At 45.2% G+C, this 15,553-nt stretch overlaps 2 protein-coding genes across 2 annotated transcripts in view; both read right to left on the reverse strand.

Moving 5' to 3' along the window:
* Nucleotides 1-13,880, reverse strand: part of T265_05597 (hypothetical protein) — a gene marked incomplete at both ends in the record, with an annotated part of 39,230 nt that extends 25,350 nt beyond the window's left edge. The window contains 9 exons of the mRNA XM_009170649.1: nt 1,761-1,975; nt 2,438-2,798; nt 5,127-5,257; nt 6,562-6,785; nt 8,412-8,495; nt 9,306-9,397; nt 11,608-11,836; nt 12,803-13,162; nt 13,728-13,880. Of these exons, the coding sequence (XP_009168913.1) occupies nt 1,761-1,975; nt 2,438-2,798; nt 5,127-5,257; nt 6,562-6,785; nt 8,412-8,495; nt 9,306-9,397; nt 11,608-11,836; nt 12,803-13,162; nt 13,728-13,880 (1,849 nt within the window). The remainder of the gene's footprint in view (nt 1-1,760; nt 1,976-2,437; nt 2,799-5,126; nt 5,258-6,561; nt 6,786-8,411; nt 8,496-9,305; nt 9,398-11,607; nt 11,837-12,802; nt 13,163-13,727) is intronic.
* A 4-nt stretch (nt 13,881-13,884) lies between these two features.
* Nucleotides 13,885-15,553, reverse strand: T265_13821 (hypothetical protein; the record flags this gene model as incomplete). The annotated part of the gene is made up of 5 exons (XM_009170663.1): nt 13,885-14,032; nt 14,073-14,160; nt 14,210-14,438; nt 14,476-14,868; nt 15,439-15,553. Coding segments are annotated over 5 exons (972 nt in total), but the record flags the coding sequence as incomplete, so codon positions are not given.

The following is a 15,553-nucleotide window of genomic DNA, read 5'->3' on the forward strand; positions in this document are numbered from 1 at the left end:
TCTCGTCCCAGTATGAATTCACATCTGATGGTGGAGCGCTTGGAAGAGACTCTAGAAGATGATTCTGCTAAGTTCGTCTAACACCCGGATCTGCCAGTCTTTCAGTTGTTAAGCGATTCGTCTGCATTTTACGCGGCTCCGGGAAACGTAGGGTGCAGTGACTCCGGACGAGCGCGTGGTCAGAGTCCACAAATGTGTTCCAAAACGACCGGCAGTCAGTTATTGACCCGCGACATCGGTACTTGATGGCAATGTGGTCGATTTGAGTATGTGGCCGGTCTGTGTACCGAGTCCAGTCCATGTCGACCTCCCAATTGAGTCTCGGATGCACTGAGCCTGCCCACTTGCGCATTCATATCTCTGGCAACCACCACGATGTCTGAGCTTTTAGCTCGCCGCATCAGAGCATTCAGGGCGTCGTAAAACCTGTCTTTGACGGTGTCAGAGCTACAATCAGTTGGGGCATAGGCAGACACGATAAACAGACATCTATCAACTTACTGCTTGTGAGACTCCTTCACAGACGTTGCCAGACGAATCGCACAGAGGCGATTATCAACAGGTATCCAGTCAAGTAAGGATACTTCCGCCCGGTGACTTAGCACAATACCAACCCCTGCACATCCCACCGCAGCAGCCTCTGGATCACCAGAGGTGCGTAGCCGGAAGCGAGTGGAGACTGACGGGGCGGTTAACTGAATCACTGTGCTTGCATCTTGAATTCTCGTTTCTGAGACACAGCACACATCAATGCCAAGCGAGTCCAGTGTGAGTGCAAGAGCAGCTTGTTGTCCTGCTTGCTTCAGAGTGCGAACATTGAACGCGGCCAGATAGAGTGGGTGTCGAGGCTTGAGGACTGATCTGGAGATTCCTGAAGATGTCGGCACCGTGTGACGAGCAGACGCTGCACGCAAAACCGATGCATGACGAACGGAGTCATCAGTCCTAAGTGCTGGGCCTACAAGGAGAGAGTTGTTAATGGGGTGGGGTGGTCGTTCGATCGTAGCAGCGTGGAGATAGGGTAGATTTCGATATACCGGTTGGTTGAATCCTTTGCAGAGAACTATGATTCTAAAAATTAACCCTCTTATCTTGTACTTCAATGCGGCACAATCTTCAAGTTTTCCACATTAAAATCGCGTCCTTCTTAATTCTGACTTATGAAAATAAGGTGTGGGCCGTATCTTTTGATAGCTGCGTTGTGTTCTTTACTCGTGAAGATAGTTTTATTCCAGTCGATCAAATTTAGTATTTGTTGCAATAACTAAATTTCCAGGGCAACGCTTCTAATAAATATGCGAAAAATTCAATTCAGCGACGAATAAGGAAAGGAAGTCACATCCCTTGAAAAAGGCCGATTGGTGCATTTGAAGGTCTTCACAGTACCACATGTAGCATGTTTTATGAGTTTTGTGCGCGCGAAGTCAAAATTATCAGACAATAAATAAACAGCTGTTTCGAAGAATAAAGGTTGAAAAACTATAATTGCTATGTTGAACAGGAAAAAAGAAAATCAGAGTAGATGAGTCGACTTCATAGCGTATCGTCCACCAGATCAACAGTTAAACCCCTTTGTGGTCAACTTTAGACGCAAGCAAACTTCAGAGCGAAAGCGGGTTATTCGCCACACAGCGATCCGAATACGAGCCCACAATTGCGCTATTCAACAAAGCGGATAAAAAACTAGCACAGTACTTTCACAGTTGGGGAGAATGCAAAGCACTGTGCTGACACCAGGAAGCAAACAAAATGCAACCAACCTGATTTGTTCCAGTCAGTCGGCTTGCGTCCCTCTCGCAAACCCACCGTTTCGAACTGTTTCCGAACTGAGGAACTGAGACGTTGTTTCTTGGAAGGCAACTGCTCATCTTGCACAAGCCAATCCGTATCATCCATGTCAATCGCAGCCGTAAGTCGGCAGGTTTGACTTGTGGTCGATCTGCTATGCCCAGGGGCGGATTTGCGTTTATTCGCGCTGCAAAATAATGCGAAAAGGGAAGTGATACCACCAAGTACGTTTGGTGACAGGCAACAAGGAAATTCAAACTCCATGATCAATCGAATCTACCCGGAGATTTGCAATGCGCTCACCGGACGGAAACAGCTTACAGTGCTCCGCAGGTTTTTAGATTACACTGACTTCATTTGTAAGGCTGAAACCTCAAATGAAATTATGGAACCTTGTGTGATCGCCAGATCACAAGCATACTGTAGTTAGTCACAGGTGCTAGAGATGTGCATACTGCCGGTAAAATACGTGCAAGTCAGAGATGGAGCGGTCAGAATCCGCTTCCGGGCTACCTCTAAACTTGAGCTCCGAAAACGGTGCACGCTCGGTCATGCCCGATCAGTAGGGAGAAGTTGTGAAACAATACATTATAGATTTTTCGTAGTTTAAATACAACCAATAGTATTCACGAGAAAGGAAAAGACGCACCGCGAGGCTGAACCAGCGACAGCTTGCATGGCTTGTTTATACGTTTCTACTGGTCCAGTTTTGGCGCCCGAGTGGGGTTGTTTCCTCCGGCCAGTTTGCACCGTATCATCGTCCAAATCAACCAGCAGTTCGTCACAAGCTTGTACTCGCAGGCTTTTTGGTTTCCGCGTAAGCAGTGGCGGTGAGATATCTGACAAGGAGGGGGAACCAGACTTTGTGTAGCGACTCTTCTTTGGGGTGGAACGTCTTTTTGGTGAGGATATCATATGAACAGTCTCTGGTGAAGACTCCGTAGAAGCCGATGAAGCAGCAACCATGGGGGGACAGGAACGTGGCTGGTTGCACCATCGATCGTAGTCCGCTGATAACAAAACAATAAGAAAGTAATAAGGGTATGAATGTGGTACTGAAGACGTTCGAAATCGCTCAGTGGTTAGAGCGCAAACTTACTGACCGAAAGGTCTGTGGTTCAAACCCAACCTCTGCATCTCGACTTCCTCTGTTTAGGCTTGGGCAACCTGGCAGTATCCCAACTCTAGTGCTTCTTTCGGGTGACATATAAGCTAGGGGCCAAAGGAGTCTTACAGTTGAAGGATTTATATATTTATTTATCTAACTTCATTGGGTGAAAATCCCAGAGTACAGAGGGTGCCGCCAAAAAGATTGAAAAGCTGGAAACAGTCATGCTTGTATAGAGCCAGTACAAGCCGACAGCTTCGTTCGTACCATGTAGCGGTAGCTGTTGCCTAAAGAAAGAAAGAAAAAAGGAAAAAAAGCGTTCAGCTGTAGTCCCCTTCCGGTGCCTAGCTGCTATGCCACCCGAAGGAAGCACGAGGGCTGGGATACTGCCAGGTTGCCCAAGCCTAGACAGGGGAAGTCGAGTGGCGGAGGTCGGATTCGACCCACGGACCTTCCGGTAAATAAATTCGCGCTCTAACCACTTGGGCCATCTCGCCCCCAAGCTGCTGCCTAGTAACCACAAACGTGTCAGTTTGTCATGCGTTTAACTAAGTCAACACATGCATGGAGTGGTTTTTATGCCAAATGCATGTGTATGCCTGATGCAATAACACCAAAAGTAACTGAGGGATAACGGCACATTCTCCTATAAGCGCAACACTACTAACGATCTACGACACACCAACTCCGCCACCCAACCCGGAAATAAAATGATAGATTCTGTCACCGACAACAGAAAACGGAGGTATCCGTCTCCAAAACACCCACCGTAAGATCCGGGAAACTAAGGATCTCACAGGACGATTGCGGCTATCAGATTATACTCAGTTCGTATCCAGTAGGCATTAGGAACAGACGGACTGGGGTAGTAGATGATGTATTGAGAACTGTTAGAAGCTGGTTCTATAGACAAACGGGTTAATATACATCGTGAATCAAAACGTGCAATTAGTAATGGCCCAATCTGCAAGAGCAGAAAAATGGTCAGTGAGGCAACAAGGCTTCCTGCAAGCAACAGCAAGTAAGCACCAAATGATGCACAAACGTCTGTCAGTGTAGACTGGTCGTATGGAGATAATGGCGCAGAAAACAATCAGTACACTCGGGAGGTAAGGGACCGTCTTTTGCTGACGGCGCGGTGCGGCAGCCCGTGCCACGTGACAAATCGGATTGCGCGCTTAGGTCCGTTTGAAACAAATCTCAACAAAAGCTGTCCGGCAGATACCGTATATAGGTAGTAAAAATAGGGTCTCCTGAGGTGTCGAGTTGGTGTGGCGGATAACGCTCTGAGTTCGATCCACAGTCGGTCCCTTTCCTTGGTCAGAGCGGGTGCTTCAAAATAAGTGGATCTGACGAGAACTTGTAAGCAAAGACAGATGGGCAACGAAATATTGACATCAGTTACTAGGGAATAAGCAGACCTTAGGCAGGAGCGAAACAGGGGAAACGAGCAGCAAGGGAATAAAATGGCGTTGTAATGAGCGGGCGTAAAGCACGCTGCTCATGAAGAGTCAGAAACAAAAGAAAATAACCGCTGGTCACTGTTGAGTGAGGAATCAACACCCAGCGTACAATGACTACGAGAGATAAGTAGAGGCCAAAGTGGCCCAGCGGTACACGCCAACTTCTAGCACCCGACGAAGAACATCCTAACTTGGTTGAACAGCAATTCTCATTCTTGACATGATCACATAAGGCGTGGGGGTGCAGGACTTAATTTGTGTATGGAGGAGATAAACGGAAGTCGGGTCTTCACACGCTTGACACTTTTTTGTGCCCAGCCGTGTAAAATCGTTCCATCTCACGAGCCCCATGCTACGAGCTATAAATCACTGCTCAATAGTACGATAAACGTTTACTCATGTTTTTTGTGATCACGCACGCCCTCAATGGGTCAACTATCTACCTCAATGCTGTAATAATGAACCATTTTTCGAGTGTTCCTGAGGCGCTACTGGCAATTCAGAAGTAGTGAAGAGTCTTTGAAATTTTCCATAAAGGGAAAATATGGCGCAACCATCGCACAGCATTTGATACACCCACGTTGAAAATCAGCGGAGGCTGAAATTACGCGGTTGATGGATATCACTGGGATGAACTAGCTGTGACGTACATTTTGGCTTTTCAGTGCTGATCAACTGACTGAACTCAAATCTAAAGCGGGAAGAAATGTGTACAAACATAACCGGTGTGAACCACAATAAACTTGTGTCTGTGCTCCAAAACCTACATCCGAGACGTTCCTGTATGGCAGCCAGAAGTTTGTCGAACCGTTCTCGTTGTTCATTGAACGTTCCAGCGCAACGTCGTGACGGTTCCCACATATCCAGTAACTCCGGAAGACACTCGCCACGTTTGTTGCTAGGATAGAAGGAAACGAAAAGATAGTGTGTCTCATTGAATAAGAGAGCAGAAGTGCTCTACTGGGATAGTCAAAGGCATGGAAAGTAATTCCTGAAGGGGGTGTTTCAACGAGAAGGAATAATGAGATCCTCACACGAGTTGAAACGTTCTTTTTATGGTCAAGCCAACCTGTTAGTGGAGTGAAACCTATCCTGCTCGATTAGATTCAGTTATGTGGACACCAAGAAAGGCTGTTGCCTTTCTTGTTGTTTGACATGTACGGGTTTAGTAACTGTTGTTCCGTCTCACTAACGTTTACATAACAGCTCGGTCTTTCTCAAGATAATTTCACCTGGGAGCACAGTCCACAAGGGGCAACTGATCTTATGTCTTACAGGTTGTCAAAACTGAATCCCATGAAATAGAAAGGACATACAATGGCGTAATGACTCACATTAATTGGTGTTAGGGTTGAACGAAAACCCTCTCCTCATAAGATGATCAACTCCGTATCGCCAGAGGAGGTTTTTGCGAAGTATGTACAAGGATGCCAATTGAAAAAATACGATGTGATCCAGAAAAGAAAATTATTCACCATGTGGATGTTACTTTCGTTCTCATTGAAAAGAGTAGGATGCAAGGAGAATAAATCACCTACTAAGAAACTTCTTCGGTAACGTTCATCCGAGTATGAGACGTCCTTATCATTAGGCTGCCGAATGGACAACTACGAAGTGAGATCTATGAACCTACGGATCTAAGGGAAACTGACTGATCACAGCAGTACTCCAAGTCGTCACGAGAGGAGCAACACTATCAGAGCGGTTAAAGACACATTGGAACACCATGAAATCCAAGATTAAAGATGAGAAAAGCTCATACAAAGTCTCCTAGGGAACTGGTTACCTAATTTGGGGTCTAATTTGGGGTCCTCTGGGAAATGCTACTGGATGACTTAATGACACAAAGGCAAATCAATTACGCCTTAATACGTGACAATTCCAACTACAGCTTGCAGAAATGGTAACGACTCTATTCGGGTCATTGTTGACAGGAAAACAATATCGAAATCAACTCTAGAGGAGGACTTCCTGGTTAGCCGTTTGCTCGAAATATTTCCCCCTCCTAAACCGCACATGCTTGTCATAATGTATTGCTGGGTATTCCCGTCCAGGCGAATTCTGTCTTGCTCTCCACACACATGTATACGACAAAGTGTCCGACCATCCACCATCAAAATAAGTTGACAACCGGTTAGGTCCATTCCCACACCGTATATACAGGGAGTTATGCAATTCTGACATAGATAAATGAATACTAACCGATGCCACAAGTTGGCCCCACGTTGCACAAGGACGATAGCTGTGGCCAGAGAGCCGTTATGGATCGCTTCGAAGAGAGGGGTCGATAGGTCTTCAAGACAACCAGGGTCATCTAGTCGCGCCCCTCTATCCAGCAGATAGATAGCCGCTTCAGTACGGTCATGGAAGGCCGCCTCGTGAATTGGTAACCATCCGGCACCATCTGTCACATTTACTGGATGACCCTGTGTAGCAAGGGCAGGGACGGAAATGAAGGAAACAGCATTTAGGAGTACTGTTACAGATCCTTGAGTGACAGACATTGGCTGACAAAACAAGTTGAATACATTTGGATGAGTTTCTTGTTCCAATCAGCGGCTGATTTACCTAACCTAACTACTGCTGAGTGATCAGACTGTTTTATCCTCATGAATCCACGCAAACGAGTTGACTGTTTCCAAGCTGGAAATCTAAACAAAGACAATTATAAGATGTGGCCAAAACCGAAGGTCTTTGTTTCCGTAAGGTCTTTGTTTCCTCTTGAGGTTATTCAAGGACCGATGTGGTTTGAATTCCAATCCCATGGTTTGATCATAATTGTGTCCTTCGTAAGAAGCGACGAGTACTCGGATGGAACAGACTATTCGCCGGATGGTTGTCGTAATCTATCAACAACTGGCTAAAACATGAAGCAAGCCTAAAATCAAATTTACTAGCCGTGCAACGAAGTCGGTGGGCGCGTGGTCCGGAAAGCAACAGCCCTAAACTGTTAGCTGAATGGTGACTCTGTTAACTTTTCAAAAAGGACAGCTTTCAGGAACCGAGTGCATCGTGCAAAACACGGTATCACATGTTGCTGCGCAAAACTGCGATCAGTAGCACCGCCCCGGTGAGACTATCAAATTGTATTGAGCAAAGCTGTGGGAATATTGATGCAAGACAGCAGCAACCAATGTCTTCCATCCCTGTTAGCCTGGAAAACACTCCGGATCTCCAAAAAATCTAAAACCCTCAAACAGCCCGCTCGAGGTCTGCGGTGCGAGTTAACCCTAACTTCTCATTTTCTCTCTTTAGTAATTCGCGTGCTTTTGGCGCGCGCGTTTAGAGTAGCGATAAGGTGCTCGCCTAGTAAGCTAGACATATATGGTTCAAATCCCGACACGACCAAAATGGTGCATAGTTGATGAGTTCAAAATGGATGAAACTTGAAATCCGTGCTTCCCCGCCCTGGTCTGGACTAACCGAAATAAAGCCACGGAAAACAGTGATGTGGATACGGACTTGACGAATCCCACAACTACTTCTTTGTCCAGAAATGACGGACAGCTAAGCTTCTTTAGATAGGTCGGTTTACATGCTACAAGGAAGTCCCAGTGAATAAACTTTTCGACAATTTGAACAACACATTGTTGCAAATTGGACGAACACTGACAATGAATGGATTGGGGAGGCCCAATGGTTGAAAGTAGAGTTGACCTCAAAATATCTATGCAGCCTGATTCCCTCACACAGAAATTAAAAAGTACTGACTACACCACTTACCAGTACTTCGATCAGTTTGATCACGTGTTCCATGTCGCCGTTGATGGCTGCCACATGCAGAGGTGTCTCTCCCTTCATCCACAACTACTTCTTTGTCCAGAAATGACGGACAGCTAAGCTTCTTTAGATAGGTCGGTTTACATGCTACAAGGAAGTCCCAGTGAATAAACTTTTCGACAATTTGAACAACACATTGTTGCAAATTGGACGAACACTGACAATGAATGGATTGGGGAGGCCCAATGGTTGAAAGTAGAGTTGACCTCAAAATATCTATGCAGCCTGATTCCCTCACACAGAAATTAAAAAGTACTGACTACACCACTTACCAGTACTTCGATCAGTTTGATCACGTGTTCCATGTCGCCGTTGATGGCTGCCACATGCAGAGGTGTCTCTCCCTTCATGTTAGTCTGAGCGAATTGGGGGGGGGGGTAAAGCAGGCTCAGCTCAATGAACTGGACGTTTGAAAGACAACCAATAAACTCTAAAACCATATGATAGAGTAAATATGAACGAGGATACATAACGCACTTGCTCAAAAGCAGTTGGATTGTTGATGGCTGTACTGGTCAGTGGTGTGAACGTCGATTGAAAGGTTCCGTTAAGTCTGTCTAAATACATTGGATGAGAAATAAACGCGTCATGTGCGCCCACCAAAAAAACGAAGTACAGTCGACACTCGCTATTCTGTCATCTCATATAAAGTTCCATCATTTTTTCGGTTGCATCCTCGTCTTCCGACGTCTTTCAGTCGTTGCTCAAATGTGTTTCCGCCCCTCACAAACTAATGGCGACAGTAGCTAGACTAAACTATCAAGAAGCTAGCTGGTTTCCCAATATTGTTCTTTTCATTTCCGATTGTCCATTATCCCATTGTTATAAAAGCACCATGAATTGAGCTACGCTGTTAAAGCCTAGAAATTCGGTATCTTCTATGACAGCAGTCTGGTTGAGCAGAGCGCATTGTAGTCAAAGATAAACGCCGCTGATAATTTATTGTAAAGCAATTAAAATCTGGGGACGATATCGAGCCCCGTAACTAACGTTTTCAGAGCTTGAACTTCGTTACTAAAACACAATATGTGAATGAGATCACCGGCTCCAGTCCCCAAAAAAGCACTTTTCATCCCACAAGAAACTTTATGGCAAAGCTTGCCACAGATGTAAGACGAAACGATACGCTGTACAGTGATGAATAAAGCGGTTAAATGTCTACTCACTTTAAGACACAGGGCCTTCCCCTTACGTGGACCACCCTTGCCCGCGTTGAACTCGTCCAACAACTCCGAATGTCCTATGCATGCTTCAACCTCTGGAATGGCAATAAAAGGGAACACATATGGATGGAACAAATGTCGATTGAGAAGACAGCTAGTCCATTGTACTCGAGCTACACTCTTCATTCACGATTCACTGATCACGTATCTGTTAGACCGCATGAAATATATGCTCCCATTTACTACGAACAACACCTAAGGACGTGGACAGCAGATGAACCACAATCTTTTCGAAGCCAACTGACACTAGTGCAATCCTGAACTAATCGTCGACCAATCTTAAGGTAGTCTTCGTCAGTATTACCAGTGCAGTTTAATTAGATGGAACCAGTGGTTGCATTTACAAAATCCAATACGAATACTAAACAGAACAGACGGCCAGAAACCTTCACGGTAGAATCGGTAGACAAGAAAGAATAAACAGACCATAGGTGGATATCAAGCGCCAGTCAACAACTGAACATGCACCACGCACGAAACACAAAGTAAAATTAGATGTTGAAGTTTTGAGGCGGTGTGTACGACTCACACCACAATGACTGGTGGCTGAGACCGCAAAAATCACAAGATATCCTTGTGTGAGCAGAATGGGGGTGGAACTGATAAGCATGTGAAGGGTAGTTCTAGATCATCCGAGTTGACATGTGGCGCGCAGTGATCAGTGAAGACAAGCAATCAACAGAATCAGTATTAGATCCGAATTTCATAAAGCAGACCCATTAGTCAACTTTTCGTAACACTAACCCATTTAGATCAACAAAAACTGTGAACCGAAGCTACAAGGGATTAACAAACTGCAGTACCCTAAACCAAGGTGATGCTAACCCTCTCCCACTCCAGAGGGCGTAAGAATTAGCCAAATGTACCAACCGACATTCGACGCCGACTAAGTCAACTGGTTGAAAGAGACTGTTTCTCTGCCTGTATTAAAACTCGAGCAACCTGATGGCTCACTCACTTGTCCTGATAAGGCCTGCGTCAAAAACGAAATATTACCAAGCAATCAATCCACCAATTTTCGTGCTGATAACCCTTCGACGGCCCAGTGCCAATTTCGCCATTCTTGTGGATACTGAGGCAGGCGTAGTCCCAGGGCTTCTGTCAGCACTATGTTCTACTCGAATACCAATTTTTATCGGTAGTTCACTAATGCTTTCTGAGAGGGGGCGAGGTGCCTCAGTGGTTAGAGCGCGAATTTACTGAATTTACCCGGCCTATGCATTTCGACTTCCCCTAGGCATCTCGTCCCCTGGCTTGGGCAACCTGACAGTATCCCAGCCCTCGCGTTTCCTTAGATCGGTATGGCAGCCAGACACCTAAAGGGTGGTACAGATGAACGATTGCTTTCGAATCTTTTCTGAAATCACGACCTCCCAATCGGTCCACAGCATTCCACAAATGAATGAGAACAGCGACCAACCTCAGATAAGCAGTCAAGCAATGGAAATGTTCCAGAAATTACTGGAGTTTCGACTTAGCTGCGAAAGAGAACGCCCATTCACAAACACCCAAGATACACCAGAAACACCTACATGACCTCTCCCCCCATCCCGAGTTAGCGGTCAATCAAGAAAATGTACGGTACACGCAGTCACGTGTCAAGGCTAGATGGGGGTAAATAAGAGTCCATCCACTAAGCAGAATCGGTGGTGATTTTGGTGATACTGTACCATACGGGACCGTCTGTTTGATACGACAAGCATGGGGAAATATAAGCGCCATAAAACTACCTACGAACTTCCGGTTTTAGCGGTTCAAATCAGGTGATTTTATCAAGTAAACTTTTGCTTTCAAGATCTGTGATCACTCTGAATGCCTTACAGGATCAGATTCGGTGGTAATGTTTTCTACCGGGATTAATGATTGATGGGAAGTAAGGTCAAGGTCACAGAACGCATAGAAGTTGGCAAACGAGATGTCTAAACCCAGAATTTCCCAAATATATGGTAGACCATTCCCAAGAACGACATCCAGGAGTGGCACCCATATATGAGTTGCGCATTCAACTGATTCACTGCACTGCTACAAACCCCATTGGGAAGGAGAGTCCCCTAGGATGGCCCTCTTGCAGGATCACTATAATCTTGCTAGTTGGTGTAGCAAGACGGCTGGAAATCGTGTTACCCCGACTATCTTTCTCTATCCACTGGCACAGACGCTGTGAGAACGTACACACCAAATCTAACAGAAAAGTAAATGGAAGACCTCGAGTTTATCGACGCGAGCTCTACAAAATAGAACTCACCGGAATCGGATGACAGCAAATCAATGTACTTTGTTACAGTGTCATCATCAATAGTGGCATCTCCTAGATCCTCGCCTTCGGTCTCTCTGATAGTATTTTCATGATCCTCTTCTGTATCTACTTTGGCATCTCGTCTTAGCCTTGACAATTCCTGTCGAATGCGAGCCAAATCATTTGACTGTTGTCCGTTGCAAGACAAATAATCTTCCATTTCTGTCAAAATCTCAATCTACATGAGTAGAGGAGAGAGAAGTGTAGGATCGCTTGAGAATCATCCGATTGGCTGGTCATCGTGATAGAAGTGGCAGTCTTGGTACGATATGTGGTAGTTTCTTGGCATTGGCATTACGGAATGGGGGATTATAATGGGCTAAAAACTATTTTTCCAATAAGCATCCTTTGTCGCAGTACAACAATCTACTCTTACGAGCAGTCACCCCTCCTCAAAGTGGGCACGATATTGGTGGATATTTTCCCATGAAAATTCAGAGATTAAACACTCTTGAAGTGTAAAGAGGGGTTCCATATATCACTCAAAAACGTCTCAAGTCACGTAAATATTTTCAAACAATAAACACCCTCAAAATAAAGGGACTGTTGTCTTTTTGGAAAACCCACAACTGAATCGTGATCCTCACGTTCATTCAGTCAGTTGTATTCAGCCGGGGAAAATCCAGTAGTTTGTGGATATTTTCAGCATCTTTCCTATTCTTTTCGCAGAGAATGCTGGGATATGTTCAACATCGCTACAGGTCTGTAAGTAAGAGAGATCAACTGGGAAGACCTGTACGCTGGTAGTCAGCTGCGTCAACTAAGTCTACAATAACCTAGCCTAAACAGTACTACTCCTGTTCGTACTGGGACGATTAGTTGGTTCACACCAAGTGAGAAGATTGGATTCGAAATTCCCTCCAGTCGACGCTCCTGAGCAGTGGATTTCCTCAGTTGTATTAGGACTTGAACGGCGATCACCTGACACGATACAGGCACGCTCACACTACTCTCACCATTTTGACAATACGAATCGGTGACCAACCAACTAAACCTGGTACCAGGTTCATAAAAATAAAGCGATGCCTACAAGCGTTTGCTCGTATACCCCTTGAATAAAACCAAGAGGATTCAGCGACGATGAACCCCAACAGATAACTTATAACTGATGACTGTGAGAAAGCATGAAAACGTTGCCACTTACAGCCAACTTTATTGAACCAATTGACTTGGAGGCATTCAGAGCCGATTGAAGTGTCTCCAAAGTGGTTTCCGAACCAGGAATGAATACTGTATGAGATTCTGAGGACGAATTAAAACAGAGACGCTGTGCCTGTGCTAGACTAAACCAACTGGTAGCCAACTCCGCCGTCGATAGGCCAGTCGTAGTAACCCATTGGATCTCTTGCTGATATGTCCGGACACAATGTCCATAGGATCCGAGGTTCCGGTATGTTTCTGCCACAGAAACCAGTGCGGCGTCAACCAACTTATTGGTCTTCTCGATGACGGTGGCGGAGACGGATACACCGAGTATCTGGCTGGCAACTTGTGCATGAACTAGCTGAAAAGTGGATGTGGGGTGAAGTGAAGTGAACGTTACTCATAACCGCGGAAAGTAGCGAGAGGTAGCCAAAACACATGAAAATGGGGTTAATCAAATAGGACGGCAAGAAATGGAGACCAGCAGCAGCGTCTTAATGATGGTCACACTAAAAGGCCACTAAATAAGCTTGGAAAACAAGGACGTGATCGTATGGCTTGAAGTTTTCATACACCTTTTCTGACCTACAGGTGAATAGAATGCATGATGCCAACCCCAAGTGATAGCTCATTCGATATTATTAATGATATCGTCTGACAGAACTATGCCTCAGTAAGCTACAGGACGATAAAGGTCACCAATTCCGGCAAGCACGGTAACGCCAGGAATGATTTGTCGAAACTGAAACTCCGAGGCCGAGAATCAAAGACTTGCAACTGTACCCAGACCCACCAGATCAGGAGTGAAAGCGCCTAAGTTAAATCCATGAATTATGAACTCAAAACATATGCGTTACCACTCAAACTAAAAAAAATGGAAGACACTCCACCGTCACCAAGTCTCAATTAGGACAGAAATCGCTTACCATGAGTTGGTAATGTCTCAAGGCTGGACCGTACAACTCAATACCAGAGTATAAGTCACCAATTCGTTCATGAGTGCGAGCCACCAAACTGTGTCCCTCGAAAGAAGTTGGAATTGTTTCTGGAAGCAACTGAAACTGGTTGGACATGAGCATACCTAGCAAAAGATTTGATAGACAACTAAACTAAAGGCAAGCATACATTTGCGAATTAGGTCTCGACAAACATCGGAGGAGCACGGAGAGTCAAGTTTGAGCAGCCGATAAACTTTTGCGGTCTTTCGAAACTCTCCCATTGTCAGGTGTAACTAAATGAGTAGGAATGAGGTGAGTATCGGTCAAACATACACAGGCGTAGGATTCTTTCAGGCTTTTCAGCAAATCCTTAGCCTCACTGTCTGCAGAGGACTTGGAAAGCGTGGATCGTAATGCGGAACTGAAGTTGTTCATTAACAACGTAAAAATACACGCGTAAATACACGTACCTGAGAGTTTCAAGAACACTACGAAATGGTGTGCGACATTGCTGAAACAAGGCAGAACGAGAGAGCGGCTTCGAAATCGTCTGGTGTGGAGTGTTTATCGCCAAATCGCTTAACTGATAGCAGGCTCGAAACAGCACCTTAGGAAGCTGGTACTTTCTAGCTAGTGAAATACATTGGTTAAAGCGCTCGCTGGCCGAAGCATAGTCAAGCTGGGCACGCAACACCTGACCTGAAAGAAAACAAGTTTAGTTAAACAGACCGCTTACCAAGATTAAGTAAGGATACAGCTCGCATTTCGCCCAACTGTGTTGGAGTAAGCGTTGTGGCTAGGTCGCCTATCAACTTGATGCTACTCAAAAGTGCTTGGGAAGCTGAGTTTAGGCTTTTCATAATGCTGTGCCCATCTTTTTGAGACTCAGCCCGGTTGAGGAAACACCGTCCAAGGGTGACAAAAGCTCGTTGTTGCTCGAGTTTGTTGTTTGTCTCAACCGCGAGCGCCAAATAGTCATGGGTGTGTCTAATTGCCTTGTCAAAATCACCCAACTCGATACAGCAGTCGGCTATAAACCTGTTTGCAAGAGCACATTGGTTTTTGTCCTCCTTTGACTGCCAGATTTTCAATAGGTTGAGATATTCCTCCAGGGCACTTTCATGATCTCCTGAAAGAGGGAAAAGTGTGTCAACAAATATGAGCCACACCAACCATCTTCCGTGTAATGAAAGGCGATTTCCAAAGTCAAGTTGGCCCTTTCTTTACAGTTTTTGGTGCGGTTGCGCTGTTCTATAAGCTCTTGAACAAAGAAGTCGAATAGAGTTGGACGTATGGCTTACTTTTGGGTTTCATGCAGATGATTTTCACCCAGTTAAATCCAGGTTCACTCTTTGGAATGATGCTATACACAAAAGAAAACAATAACATTGGTAGTGAAGACCAGATCGCCGTTCCAAGAGGGCGTATATATAGATGATAAATTGCTGCGAATAGCTAACTAGAGAGTAGCAACATATCTGGCGGAGAATAGCATGAGTTTTATTCGGAATGCAATATGAATAGTGTCTCCAATTCGAACCTTGGTAAAATTCAAAGTCTTGAGGATCAAAGACCCTTTTCTTAAAAACAATCGGGAAACTCATCACAATTGCCCATGAACTAGGCAGAACGCTGAGCTAGACAAGAAGGCGTAATGGAAGAATTCTTTGTTGCCATGCTTCGGATAGCTGTCTGTCACCATGGGGTGTGACGAAGTCGGTCGTGAACTTCAGGTAAATGTGCGTGCATCCACGAGGTGGCTTCTGGGGAGAACGAAAATTTAGATGGGATGTCTTTGAAAAAAATACTGTCAT

The sequence above is a fragment of the Opisthorchis viverrini genome (genome assembly GCF_000715545.1).
Source record: "Opisthorchis viverrini unplaced genomic scaffold opera_v5_107, whole genome shotgun sequence".
Taxonomy (NCBI): Eukaryota; Metazoa; Platyhelminthes; class Trematoda; order Opisthorchiida; family Opisthorchiidae; genus Opisthorchis; species Opisthorchis viverrini.